This window comes from Salvelinus fontinalis, chromosome 11 (assembly GCF_029448725.1).
Source record: "Salvelinus fontinalis isolate EN_2023a chromosome 11, ASM2944872v1, whole genome shotgun sequence".
In the NCBI taxonomy this organism is placed as follows: domain Eukaryota; kingdom Metazoa; phylum Chordata; class Actinopteri; order Salmoniformes; family Salmonidae; genus Salvelinus; species Salvelinus fontinalis.
In genome coordinates, this window is record NC_074675.1 from 55,222,183 (window position 1) to 55,237,122 (window position 14,940).

Here is a 14,940-nt window from a genome sequence, read left to right on the forward strand (position 1 = left end):
TCTGGCTCAGTAGCATCAGATACCATCTGGAGCTTCTCCCCTGACACACAGACATCTGGCTCAGTAGCATCAGATACCAGCTGGAGCTTCTCCCCTGACACACAGACATCTGGCTCAGTAGCATCAGATACCAGCTGGAGCTTCTCCCCTGACACACAGACATCTGGCTCAGTAGCATCAGATACCAGCTGGAGCTTCTCCCCTGACACATAGACATCTGGCTCAGTAGCATCAGATACCACCTGGAGCTTCTCCCCTGACAAACAGACATCTGGCTCAGTAGCATCAGATACCAGCTGGAGCTTCTCCCCTGACACACAGACATCTGGAGCTTCTCCCCTGACACACAGACATCTGGAGCTTCTCCCCTGACACACAGACATCTGGCTCAGTAGCATCAGATACCAGCTGGAGCTTCTCCCCTGACACACAGACATCTGGCTCAGTGGCATCAGATACCAGCTGGAGCTTCTCCCCTGACACACAGACATCTGGCTCAGTAGCATCAGATACCACCTGGAGCTTCTCCCCTGACACACAGACATCTGGCTCAGTAGCATCAGATACCAGCTGGAGCTTCTCCCCTGACACACAGACATCTGGCTCAGTAGCATCAGATACCAGCTGGAGCTTCTCCCCTGACACACAGACATCTGGCTCAGTAGCATCAGATACCACCTGGAGCTTCTCCCCTGACACACAGACATCTGGCTCAGTAGCATCAGATACCACCTGGAGCTTCTCCCCTGACACACAGACATCTGGCTCAGTAGCATCAGATACCACCTGGAGCTTCTCCCCTGACACACAGACATCTGGCTCAGTAGCATCAGATACCAGCTGGAGCTTCTCCCCTGACACACAGACATCTGGCTCAGTGGCATCAGATACCAGCTGGAGCTTCTCCCCTGACACACAGACATCTGGCTCAGTAGCATCAGATACCACCTGGAGCTTCTCCCCTGACACACAGACATCTGGAGCTTCTCCCCTGACACACAGACGTCTGGCTCAGTAGCATCAGATACCAGCTGGAGCTTCTCCCCTGACACACAGACATCTGGCTCAGTAGCATCAGATACCACCTGGAGCTTCTCCCCTGACACACAGACATCTGTCTCAGTAGCATCAGATACCAGCTGGAGCTTCTCCCCTGACACACAGACATCTGGCTCAGTAGCATCAGATACCACCTGGAGCTTCTCCCCTGACACACAGACATCTGGCTCAGTAGCATCAGATACCAGCTGGAGCTTCTCCCCTGATACATAGACATCTGGCTCAGTAGCATCAGATACCAGCTGGAGCTTCTCCCCTGACACACAGACATCTGGCTCAGTAGCATCAGATACCAGCTGGAGCTTCTCCCCTGACACACAGACATCTGGCTCAGTAGCATCAGATACCACCTGGAGATTCTCCCCTGACACACAGACATCTGGCTCAGTAGCATCAGATACCACCTGGAGCTTCTCCCCTGACATATAGACATCTGGAGCTTCTCCCCTGACATATAGACATCTGGAGCTTCTCCCCTGACATATAGACATCTGGAGCTTCTCCCCTGACATATAGACATCTGGAGCTTCTCCCCTGACACATAGACATCTGGAGCTTCTCCCCTGACACATAGACATCTGGAGCTTCTCCCCTGACACATAGACATCTGGAGCTTCTCCCCTGACATATAGACATCTGGAGCTTCTCCCCTGACACACAGACATCTGGCTCAGTAGCATCAGTTACCACCTGGAGCTTCTCCCCTGACACACAGACATCTGGCTCAGTAGCATCAGATACCACCTGGAGCTTCTCCTCTGACACACAGACATCTGGCTCAGTAGCATCAGATACCAGCTGGAGCTTCTCCCCTGACACACAGACATCTGGCTCAGTAGCATCAGATACCACCTGGAGCTTCTCCCCTGACACACAGACGTCTGGCTCAGTAGCATCAGATACCAGCTGGAGCTTCTGCCCTGACACACAGACATCTGGCTCAGTAGCATCAGATACCAGCTGGAGCTTCTCCCCTGACACACAGACATCTGGCTCAGTAGCATCAGATACCACCTGGAGCTTCTCCCCTGACACACAGACATCTGGCTCAGTAGCATCAGATACCACCTGGAGCTTCTCCCCTGACACACAGACATCTGGCTCAGTAGCATCAGATACCAGCTGGAGCTTCTCCCCTGACACACAGACATCTGGCTCAGTGGCATCAGATACCAGCTGGAGCTTCTCCCCTGACACACAGACATCTGGCTCAGTAGCATCAGATACCAGCTGGAGCTTCTCCCCTGACACACAGACATCTGGAGCTTCTCCCCTGACACACAGACGTCTGGCTCAGTAGCATCAGATACCAGCTGGAGCTTCTCCCCTGACACACAGACATCTGGCTCAGTAGCATCAGATACCACCTGGAGCTTCTCCCCTGACACACAGACATCTGTCTCAGTAGCATCAGATACCAGCTGGAGCTTCTCCCCTGACACACAGACATCTGGCTCAGTAGCATCAGATACCACCTGGAGCTTCTCCCCTGACACACAGACATCTGGCTCAGTAGCATCAGATACCAGCTGGAGCTTCTCCCCTGATACATAGACATCTGGCTCAGTAGCATCAGATACCAGCTGGAGCTTCTCCCCTGACACACAGACATCTGGCTCAGTAGCATCAGATACCAGCTGGAGCTTCTCCCCTGACACACAGACATCTGGCTCAGTAGCATCAGATACCACCTGGAGATTCTCCCCTGACACACAGACATCTGGCTCAGTAGCATCAGATACCACCTGGAGCTTCTCCCCTTACATATAGACATCTGGAGCTTCTCCCCTGACATATAGACATCTGGAGCTTCTCCCCTGACATATAGACATCTGGAGCTTCTCCCCTGACACATAGACATCTGGAGCTTCTCCCCTGACACATAGACATCTGGAGCTTCTCCCCTGACACATAGACATCTGGAGCTTCTCCACTGACATATAGACATCTGGAGCTTCTCCCCTGACACATAGACATCTGGCTCAGTAGCATCAGATACCAGCTGGAGCTTCTCCCCTGACACACAGACATCTGGCTCAGTAGCATCAGATACCATCTGGAGCTTCTCCCCTGACACACAGACATCTGGCTCAGTAGCATCAGATACCAGCTGGAGCTTCTCCCCTGACACACAGACATCTGGCTCAGTAGCATCAGATACCAGCTGGAGCTTCTCCCCTGACACACAGACATCTGGCTCAGTAGCATCAGATACCAGCTGGAGCTTCTCCCCTGACACATAGACATCTGGCTCAGTAGCATCAGATACCACCTGGAGCTTCTCCCCTGACACACAGACATCTGGCTCAGTAGCATCAGATACCAGCTGGAGCTTCTCCCCTGACACACAGACATCTGGAGCTTCTCCCCTGACACACAGACATCTGGAGCTTCTCCCCTGACACACAGACATCTGGCTCAGTAGCATCAGATACCAGCTGGAGCTTCTCCCCTGACACACAGACATCTGGCTCAGTGGCATCAGATACCAGCTGGAGCTTCTCCCCTGACACACAGACATCTGGCTCAGTAGCATCAGATACCACCTGGAGCTTCTCCCCTGACACACAGACATCTGGCTCAGTAGCATCAGATACCAGCTGGAGCTTCTCCCCTGACACACAGACATCTGGCTCAGTAGCATCAGATACCAGCTGGAGCTTCTCCCCTGACACACAGACATCTGGCTCAGTAGCATCAGATACCACCTGGAGCTTCTCCCCTGACACACAGACATCTGGCTCAGTAGCATCAGATACCACCTGGAGCTTCTCCCCTGACACACAGACATCTGGCTCAGTAGCATCAGATACCACCTGGAGCTTCTCCCCTGACACACAGACATCTGGCTCAGTAGCATCAGATACCAGCTGGAGCTTCTCCCCTGACACACAGACATCTGGCTCAGTAGCATCAGATACCACCTGGAGCTTCTCCCCTGACACACAGACATCTGGCTCAGTAGCATCAGATACCACCTGGAGCTTCTCCCCTGACACACAGACATCTGGCTCAGTAGCATCAGATACCAGCTGGAGCTTCTCCCCTGACACACAGACATCTGGCTCAGTGGCATCAGATACCAGCTGGAGCTTCTCCCCTGACACACAGACATCTGGCTCAGTAGCATCAGATACCACCTGGAGCTTCTCCCCTGACACACAGACATCTGGAGCTTCTCCCCTGACACACAGACGTCTGGCTCAGTAGCATCAGATACCAGCTGGAGCTTCTCCCCTGACACACAGACATCTGGCTCAGTAGCATCAGATACCACCTGGAGCTTCTCCCCTGACACACAGACATCTGTCTCAGTAGCATCAGATACCAGCTGGAGCTTCTCCCCTGACACACAGACATCTGGCTCAGTAGCATCAGATACCACCTGGAGCTTCTCCCCTGACACACAGACATCTGGCTCAGTAGCATCAGATACCAGCTGGAGCTTCTCCCCTGATACATAGACATCTGGCTCAGTAGCATCAGATACCAGCTGGAGCTTCTCCCCTGACACACAGACATCTGGCTCAGTAGCATCAGATACCAGCTGGAGCTTCTCCCCTGATACACAGACATCTGGCTCAGTAGCATCAGATACCACCTGGAGATTCTCCCCTGACACACAGACATCTGGCTCAGTAGCATCAGATACCACCTGGAGCTTCTCCCCTGACATATAGACATCTGGAGCTTCTCCCCTGACATATAGACATCTGGAGCTTCTCCCCTGACATATAGACATCTGGAGCTTCTCCCCTGACATATAGACATCTGGAGCTTCTCCCCTGACACATAGACATCTGGAGCTTCTCCCCTGACACATAGACATCTGGAGCTTCTCCCCTGACACATAGACATCTGGAGCTTCTCCCCTGACATATAGACATCTGGAGCTTCTCCCCTGACACATAGACATCTGGCTCAGTAGCATCAGATACCACCTGGAGCTTCTCCCCTGACACACAGACATCTGGCTCAGTAGCATCAGATACCAGCTGGAGCTTCTCCCCTGACACACAGACATCTGGAGCTTCTCCCCTGACACACAGACATCTGGAGCTTCTCCCCTGACACACAGACATCTGGCTCAGTAGCATCAGATACCAGCTGGAGCTTCTCCCCTGACACACAGACATCTGGCTCAGTGGCATCAGATACCAGCTGGAGCTTCTCCCCTGACACACAGACATCTGGCTCAGTAGCATCAGATACCACCTGGAGCTTCTCCCCTGACACACAGACATCTGGCTCAGTAGCATCAGATACCAGCTGGAGCTTCTCCCCTGACACACAGACATCTGGCTCAGTAGCATCAGATACCAGCTGGAGCTTCTCCCCTGACACACAGACATCTGGCTCAGTAGCATCAGATACCACCTGGAGCTTCTCCCCTTACACACAGACATCTGGCTCAGTAGCATCAGATACCACCTGGAGCTTCTCCCCTGACATATAGACATCTGGCTCAGTAACATCAGATACCACCTGGAGCTTCTCCCCTGACACACAGACATCTGGCTCAGTAACATCAGATACCACCTGGAGCTTCTCCCCTGACACACAGACATCTGGCTCAGTAGCATCAGATACCACCTGGAGCTTCTCCCCTGACACACAGACATCTAGCTCAGTAGCATCAGATACCACCTGGAGCTTCTCCCCTGACACACAGACATCTGGCTCAGTAGCATCAGATACCAGCTGGAGCTTATCCCCTGACACACAGACATCTGGAGCTTCTCCCCTGACACACAGACATCTGGCTCAGTAGCATCAGATACCACCTGGAGCTTCTCCCCTGATACACAGACATCTGGCTCAGTAGCATCAGATACCAGCTGGAGCTTCTCCCCTGACACACAGACATCTGTCTCAGTAACATCAGATACCACCTGGAGCGTCTCCCCTGATACACAGACATCTGGAGCTTCTGCCCTGACACACAGACATCTGGCTCAGTAGCATCAGATACCACCTGGAGCTTCTCCCCTGACACATAGACATCTGGCTCAGTAGCATCAGATACCAGCTGGAGCTTCTCCCCTGACACATAGACATCTGGCTCAGTAGCATCAGATACCAGCTGGAGCTTCTCCCCTGACACATAGACATCTGGAGCTTCTCCCCTGACACATAGACATCTGGCTCAGTAGCATCAGATACCACCTGGAGCTTCTCCCCTGACACACAGACATCTGGCTCAGTAGCATCAGATACCAGCTGGAGCTTCTCGCCTGACAGACAGACATCTGGCTCAGTAGCATCAGATACCAGCTGGAGCTTCTCCCCTGACAGACAGACATCTGGCTCAGTAGCATCAGATACCACCTGGAGCTTCTCCCCTGACACACAGACATCTAGCTCAGTAGCATCAGATACCAGCTGGAGCTTCTCCCCTGACACACAGACATCTGGCTCAGTAGCATCAGATACCAGCTGGAGCTTCTCCCCTGACACACAGACATCTGGCTCAGTAGCATCAGATACCACCTGGAGCTTCTCCCCTGACACATAGACATCTGGCTCAGTAGCATCAGATACCAGCTGGAGCTTCTCCCCTGACACACAGACATCTGGCTCAGTAGCATCAGATACCAGCTGGAGCTTCTCCCCTGACACATAGACATCTGGCTCAGTAGCATCAAATACCACCTGGAGCTTCTCCCCTGATACATAGACATCTGGAGCTTCTCCCCTGACACACAGACATCTGGCTCAGTAACATCAGATATCACCTGGAGCTTCTCCCCTGACACACAGACATCTGGCTCAGTAGCATCAGATACCACCTGGAGCTTCTCCCCTGACACACAGACATCTGGCTCAGTAGCATCAGATACCACCTGGAGCTTCTCCCCTGATACACAGACATCTGGCTCAGTAGCATCAGATACCAGCTGGAGCTTCTCCCCTGACACACAGACATCTGGCTCAGTAGCATCAGATACCACCTGGAGCTTCTCCCCTGACACACAGACATCTGGCTCAGTAACATCAGATACCAGCTGGAGCTTCTCCCCTGACATATAGACATCTGGAGCTTCTCCCCTGACATATAGACATCTGGAGCTTCTCCCCTGACACACAGACATCTGGCTCAGTAGCATCAGATACCAGCTGGAGCTTCTCCCCTGACACATAGACATCTGGCTCAGTGGCATCTGTTGCCCTCTTTGTGAAGAACATGCAGACAGTTTGTTTCACATTGAGATGCAAACATGAGTCACTGTGTAACCTGGACCATTACAGTAGTGAGTCACTTTGTAACCTGGACCATTACAGTAGTGAGTCACTTTGTAACCTGGACCATTACAGTAGTGAGTCACTTTGTAACCTGGACCATTACAGTAGTGAGTCACTGAGCCACTTTATAACCTGGACCATTACAGTAGTGAGTCACTGAGCCACTTTGTAACCTGGACCATTACAGTAGTGAGTCACTTTGTAACCTGGACCATTACAGTAGTGAGTCACTGAGTCACTGTGTAACCTGGACCATTACAGTAGTGAGTCACTTTGTAACCTGGACCATTACAGTAGTGAGTCACTTTGTAACCTGGACCATTACAGTAGTGAGTCACTGAGCCACTTTATAACCTGGACCATTACAGTAGTGAGTCACTTTGTAACCTGGACCATTACAGTAGTGAGTCACTTTGTAACCTGGACCATTACAGTAGTGAGTCACTGAGCCACTTTATAACCTGGACCATTACAGTAGTGAGTCACTTTGTAACCTGGACCATTACAGTAGTGAGTCACTTTGTAACCTGGACCATTACAGTAGTGAGTCACTTTGTAACCTGGACCATTACAGTAGTGAGTCACTGAGCCACTTTATAACCTGGACCATTACAGTAGTGAGTCACTGAGCCACTTTGTAACCTGGACCATTACAGTAGTGAGTCACTGAGTCACTGTGTAACCTGGACCATTACAGTAGTGAGTCACTTTGTAACCTGGACCATTACAGTAGTGAGTCACTTTGTAACCTGGACCATTACAGTAGTGAGTCACTTTGTAACCTGGACCATTACAGTAGTGAGTCACTGAGCCACTTTATAACCTGGACCATTACAGTAGTGAGTCACTGAGCCACTTTGTAACCTGGACCATTACAGTAGTGAGTCACTGAGCCACTTTGTAACCTGGACCATTACAGTAGTGAGTCACTGAGCCACTTTGTAACCTGGACCATTACAGTAGTGAGTCACTGAGCCACTTTGTAACCTGGACCATTACAGTAGTGAGTCACTGAGCCACTATGTAACCTGGACCATTACAGTAGTGAGTCACTGAGTCACTTTGTAACCTGGACCATTACAGTAGTGAGTCACTTTGTAACCTGGACCATTACAGTAGTGAGTCACTGAGCCACTTTGTAACCTGGACCATTACAGTAGTGAGTCACTGAGCCACTTTGTAACCTGGACCGTTACAGTAGTGAGTCACTGAGCCACTTTGTAACCTGGACCGTTACAGTAGTGAGTCACTGAGCCACTTTGTAACCTGGACCGTTACAGTAGTGAGTCACTGAGCCACTTTGTAACCTGGACCATTACAGTAGTGAGTCACTGAGCCACTTTGTAACCTGGACCATTACAGTAGTGAGTCACTGAGCCACTTTGTAACCTGGACCATTACAGTAGTGAGTCACTTTGTAACCTGGACCATTACAGTAGTGAGTCACTGAGTCACTGTGTAACCTGGACCATTACAGTAGTGAGTCACTTTGTAACCTGGACCATTACAGTAGTGAGTCACTTTGTAACCTGGACCATTACAGTAGTGAGTCACTGAGCCACTTTGTAACCTGGACCGTTACAGTAGTGAGTCACTGAGCCACTTTGTAACCTGGACCGTTACAGTAGTGAGTCTCTGAGCCACTTTGTAACCTGGACCATTACAGTAGTGAGTCACTGAGCCACTTTGTAACCTGGACCGTTACAGTAGTGAGTCACTGAGCCACTTTGTAACCTGGACCATTACAGTAGTGAGTCACTGAGTCACTTTGTAACCTGGACCGTTACAGTAGTGAGTCACTGAGCCACTTTGTAACCTGGACCGTTACAGTAGTGAGTCACTTTGTAACCTGGACCATTACAGTAGTGAGTCACTGAGCCACTTTGTAACCTGGACCATTAATGTAGAGGCTGAACTACAGACCCAGAACAGACAGAAGGCAGGTCATTAATGTACAGGCGGAACAGGAGTGGCCCCAGTATTAACCCTTGGGGAACGCCCACATCATAGCTAAGTGTGGGCGACAGCTTATTGCTCACTCCCGGCATTCTCTCAACCAGCTTCACCTGGAATGCTTTTCCAACATATAAATATATATTTTTCGTAATATATTTTTCTTTACTACTTTCTAATCCTACCTCCCCTCCCCTAATTGGAGTAAACTAGGGCACAACAATGCGTAGGCTTCTACTTCCTGTTTATACATACTATATACATTTTATGGACACAGTATATTTTACAATAGTTATATTTTGTTTATATACTCCTTCCTCTAACCTCAACCATCTATTTCTTTCACCATGGTTCTGAACCTATATATGTTTTACATTAGTTATGTTGTTATTAGTCCCACCCTTCAGCTCCATTCAACCCCTCCCATCTATCTCTTAACACCATCCATATTGGATTTCTATTTGCCATATATGTTTCAACTGTGCTGTGATGTTTCACAAAAGTACTGAACCTTTCTATTCTCATAGTTTATAAAGATTGTAAATTAAAAATAAAATGTTTTGCTAAAAGTATTCTTATATTATTGATCGATTGACTATGACTTTGACTTCTGTCAATGATACCAAGCAGTCCCAGCCCATGATGCTCCCTCCATCATACTTTACAGTTGGGATGAGGTTTTGATGTTGGTGTGCTGTGCCTTTTTTCATCCACAGAGTGTTGTGTTCCTTCCAAACAACCCAACTGTAGATTCATCTGTCCACAGAATATTTTTCCAGTCGTGCTGTGGAACATCCAGGTGCACTTTTGTAAACTTCAGACGTGCAGCAAAGTTTTTCTGACAGCAGTGGTGGTGTCCTCCCATGAACACCATTCTTGTTTAGTGTTTTACGTATCGTAGACTCGTCAACAGAGATGTTAGCATGTTCTAGAGATTTCCATAAGTCTTTAGCTGACACTCTAGGATTCTTCTTAACCTCATTGAGCATTCTGCACTGTGCTCTTGCAGTCATCTTTGCAGGACGGCCACTCCTAGGGAGAGTAGCAACACTGCTGAACTTTCTCCATTTATAGACAATTTGTCTTACCGTGGACTGATGAACATCAAGGCTTTTAGAGATAATTTTGTTACCCTTTCCAGCTTTATTTGTATTTATATTTCGGTGTTTGCTTGGTTGTAAACTTTTTTTGTACAGCTTTAACAGTGCTACTGTATCTCTTTTTTTATATTTTTTGACACGCAAAGACCCAAACGGCGTTCCATAGTATGTCGTGAAGCTAATAGCTAATAGCACTGTGTAACTCCGGTAGGGCAACATTTGAAAAATAGCACACTTGGTAGTGTTAACCGGTGCTCGACCAGTCGCGAAAACCAAACATCACCCAAGACAGAGAACGGTTGATTGTCAAGGGCAATGAATTCCAATATCTTGGCTTTAATGGATTTCGCCTTAGAGTGTCTCGCTGAAATTTTGTTACTATTTCAAATGACTGCTCGACTTGTTGACTGCTCGAGCCACACAGCAGACATTGTGGGATAGTTTAGGAATTTCCGTGGCATCATTACGTCATGTTATATAGGTATGCACGACAGCGTTGACATCGGTTTTACACGTTAAACTAGACATCGGCCGATATTAGCTTAAAATGCAAACAAGGGTATCGGGACGATTCCGATATGTTCACCGATATATCGTGAATCCCTAATAATTATTTAAATAAAAAAAATTCAACAACACTTATTTATTTGGAATAACATGACACGAACCAACGAATCAATCTAGAAAGACAACAATAATACGATGCGAATCAAGGAATCAATCTAGAAAGACAACAATAATACGATGTGAACCAACGAATCAATCTAGAAAGACAACAATAATACGATGCGAACCAAGGAATCAATCCAGGGCTTTCTTCACAAGCAGAAAAATAACAAAAGATATAGAGGAGACGAGAGAAGAGAAGCGACACAGGCATGACAAAACTGTCGATTTAATTTTGGCCTGTGGAATCCAGGCGCTGCTGCACAATGGACCTCGACTGTGTTTTTACTTGTCCGATCAAATTACTAACTATAACTGACAAGTGTGTGTGTGTGTGTGTGTGTGTGTGTGTGTGTGTGTGTGTGTGTGTGTGTGTGTGTGTGTGTGTGTGTGTGTGTGTGTGTGAAATGACACTGTATAGACCTGTCCTGGTAAAAAACAAGTGGAGAGAATTATGACTGTCATGGCTTCACTAAAAAAGTTTATTGTGAGATAAACTTAACAGTGCCAAATAAACTTTTATGTATGCAAAAATCACTTTCAAGATGGAACTAAATAGCATGCACTAGTTTAAAGAGGCACTGTGCAGAAATCTCTCCGTCATTTCCTGGTTGCTAACGTTCTAATAGTTCGCCTAATTCCAGTTGATGTGACAAAAACAAGCAAATATAATGTAAAGAATCATTGTACCATCTAAACCGCTGTGAAATATATTTTCCCTAACCATAAATATAGTATTTTAAGCTGGTGTACAAAACCGAAACAAAACTTAAAAACCGCCACGCATAGAAATATTGCACATAGAACAGATCTACAGCTTCTTAGACTGGCTTTCAATGAGAATGACAGATCTATAACACACAGTTCTATGTGAATTTGGTCAGGTTGCCCCAAAAAGTTAAATATTGTAGAATTAAGTTCTTTATTTAGTTCAGGCTAAAGATAAAGTACTAGGTTTCGGTTTGTTTATATAACCGCTTGTGTCAACATTTAATGCTCAGTTTTCAGTGTGTGTGTGTGTGTGTGTGTGTGTGTGTGTGTGTGTGTGTGTGTGTGTGTGTGTGTGTGTGTGTGTGTGTGTGTGTGTGTGTGTGTGTGTGTGTGTGTGTGTGTGTGTGTGTGTGTGTGTGTGTGTGTGTGTGTTGAATTTTGCCTTGGTCAAACACCTGAAACAGCAATCTAGACCCATTATCATGAAGCTTCATTCTGTGTCAAAAATGTATTTTTTTTCTTCATATCTCAGCATACCTTGAGCTGTCTGTATCCTCCTGACTGGTGGTTCTTTATTTAAAATAAAATACATTTGCTTCTCTGCATCTCTGCTAAAATATGGGTTAAAGATTGAAAGGAATGTGAGTCTTAGTACATTTAGTTATTGCTTGCTTTTCTAAAGTCTACTAACTTTGCCAGCAGGCATGCCAAGAGTGTGCAAAGCTGCATTCCAGGTGACTACCTCATGAAGCTGGTTGAGAGAATGCCAAGAGTGTGCAAAGCTGTCATCAAGGCAAAGGGAAGCGACTTTGAAGAATCTCAAATATAAAATATATATATTTTGATTTGTTTAACACTTTTTTGGTTACTACATGATTCCATATGTGTTATTTCATAGTTTTGATGTCTTCACTATTATTCTACGATATAGAAAATTGTAAAAATAAAGAAAAACCTTTGAATGAGTAGGTGTGTCCAAACTTTTGCCTGGTACTGTATGGTAGGTGTGTCTAAACTGTTGACATCAAAAGTTTGGACACACCTACTCATTCAAGGGTTTTTCTTTATCTTTGCCACAGGGGCAGATTTGTCCTGTAAAAAGAAAAAGAGAAGAAAATAAATACATATATTTGTTATATATTTTCTTTTTACAGGACAAATCTGCCCCTGTGGCCATGACGCCTCTGATCCAATACAACCCACCCGTTGAAGCTGCTCCAAGATGGCAACTCCGCGCAAATGGCCATGTATGGCATGTGCCAATTGAATCTCAACAAGGAACCAGTCGGTGGATGTATTTGATTAATGTTGATTGGAAAAGTATTTCAGCAAATATAGAAAGGCGTGCAACTACAGAGGACAAACAAGCATTTCATAATTAAAAACATTTTTTTAAGTAGTGACCTTCTGCAAATCAATAAAGTTGGAGTTGAATTCCATTAAACCTGGTCTCTGTTCCGCAGTTCATCAGAAACGGATTTCTCCATGGAGTGGAATATAGTCAGCTAATGATGGCGTAACATATTTATATTGAACTGTAGTGGAAAAAGTATTCAGCTGTCATACTTGAGTAAAAGTAAAAAGATAAATTAATAGAAAATGCATCAAGTAAAAGTGAAAGTCACCCAGTAAAATACTACTTGAGTAAAAGTCTAAAAGTATTTGATTTCAAATATACATAAGTAAATGTAATTGCTTAAATATACTTAAGTATCAAAAGTAAAAGTATAAATAATTTCAAATTCCTAATATTAAGTAAACCAGATTGCAAAAATGTTTAAAACATTTTTTTTAAATGAAGGATAGCCTGGGGCACACTCTTGATGTGCGTGAATTGGACCATTTTCCTGTCTTGCTAAACATTCAAAATGTAACGAGTACTTTTGGGTGTCAGGAAAAATGTAAGGAGTAAAAAGTACATTATTTCGTTTAGGAATGTAGTGAAGTAAATGCAAAAGTTGTCAAAGTTATATATATATAGTAAAGTAAAGTACAGATACCCCCCAAAAAACTACTTAAGCAACGTTAGTAATTTACACCACTGATATTGAACACATGGTCGCATGCCATTTACTAATAGTTTACAACGATAATCGAAGATACAAACGTAGAAAGAAATGTAAACATAAAATATAAACCTTAGTTCAATATAGCCTACCTCGCAACGGTGCAATCGGTGTAGAGCGCCTCGAAGTCCCGCCTGGAGATGAGCTTGCAGCGGTTGACTCCCGGTTGGATCGCACCGAGCCCCCTCAGGACCCGGACCTGCGACACAGTACACACAACCGGACAAATATCCAGGCGTTTCAGCTTGGTATAAACGGTATGAAGCCCGCCGACGAGGTGTTTCAGAAAGAGGTCAAACACTTGGGGTAAACAAATCAACTCGTCCTGTCCTCCGACGCTGAAAGAGGCGACTTTTACTCCGTGTACATCCACCATTCTGCACTCACTGGTTGTGGTTGTAGATGTAGCGGTGGAAATTCCTCCATCTCGAAAAACCGGTGTGTTGGTGAATCCCAAGCCACCGGATGGGACTCCTGAGCCGGGTAGGAAGGGGTTGAAGAGTCCGGTGGTGGTGAGCCGTGAGGAGGGGGAGTCTGGATGAGGGCATGTGGTTGTGGCGGTGTAGATAGGGTCGGAGCGGAATATTCCCAAGGAGGAAGGTGCTCCTGAGCCGGGTGAGAGGACAGGAGGGGTCGCCGAGGCGGCCATAGTGGTGGACATGGTCACTTTCACTTGTTTCCCTCTCTCACTGGCGCTTATTTGTGCTCTATCCTCTCCTCACCCTCTCTCTGTCTCTCTCTGTGAACTTATGCTTTTCTCTCGGTTTCCCACGCTCTACCCTGGTCGTCACTAGTTACCACCACAGTCACAAAGTCAGAAGGCCCGCCTACTTGACCAATCAAGTTGCTAGACAGCGCAGCTTCTGATGTAATTGATCCAATCACATTGTTAGTTACATGCGCCGAATACAACAGGTGTAGTAGACCTTACCGTGAAACGCTTACTTACAAGCCCTTAAAACCAACAATGCAGTTTAAAAAAAATAAAACATATTTACAAAATAAAATAAACTAAAGTAAAAAATGAAGAAAAATAAGAAATGTAACACAATACAATAACAATAATGAGGCTATTTACATACTGACTCAATGTGCATGGTACCTCTTAGTGCTAGGTATTGATGTGTTGAAGGTACCGAACT

At 46.6% G+C, this 14,940-nt stretch overlaps 1 protein-coding gene across 1 annotated transcript in view; it reads right to left on the bottom strand.

Moving 5' to 3' along the window:
- The window catches only part of LOC129865965 (dachshund homolog 2-like), a gene marked incomplete in the record, with an annotated part of 70,742 nt that extends 56,162 nt beyond the window's left edge, over positions 1-14,580 (bottom strand). The window contains 1 exon segment of the mRNA XM_055939069.1: positions 13,891-14,580. Within this exon segment, the coding sequence (XP_055795044.1) occupies positions 13,891-14,459 (569 nt within the window).
- Between the last annotated feature and the right edge of the window lie 360 nt (positions 14,581-14,940).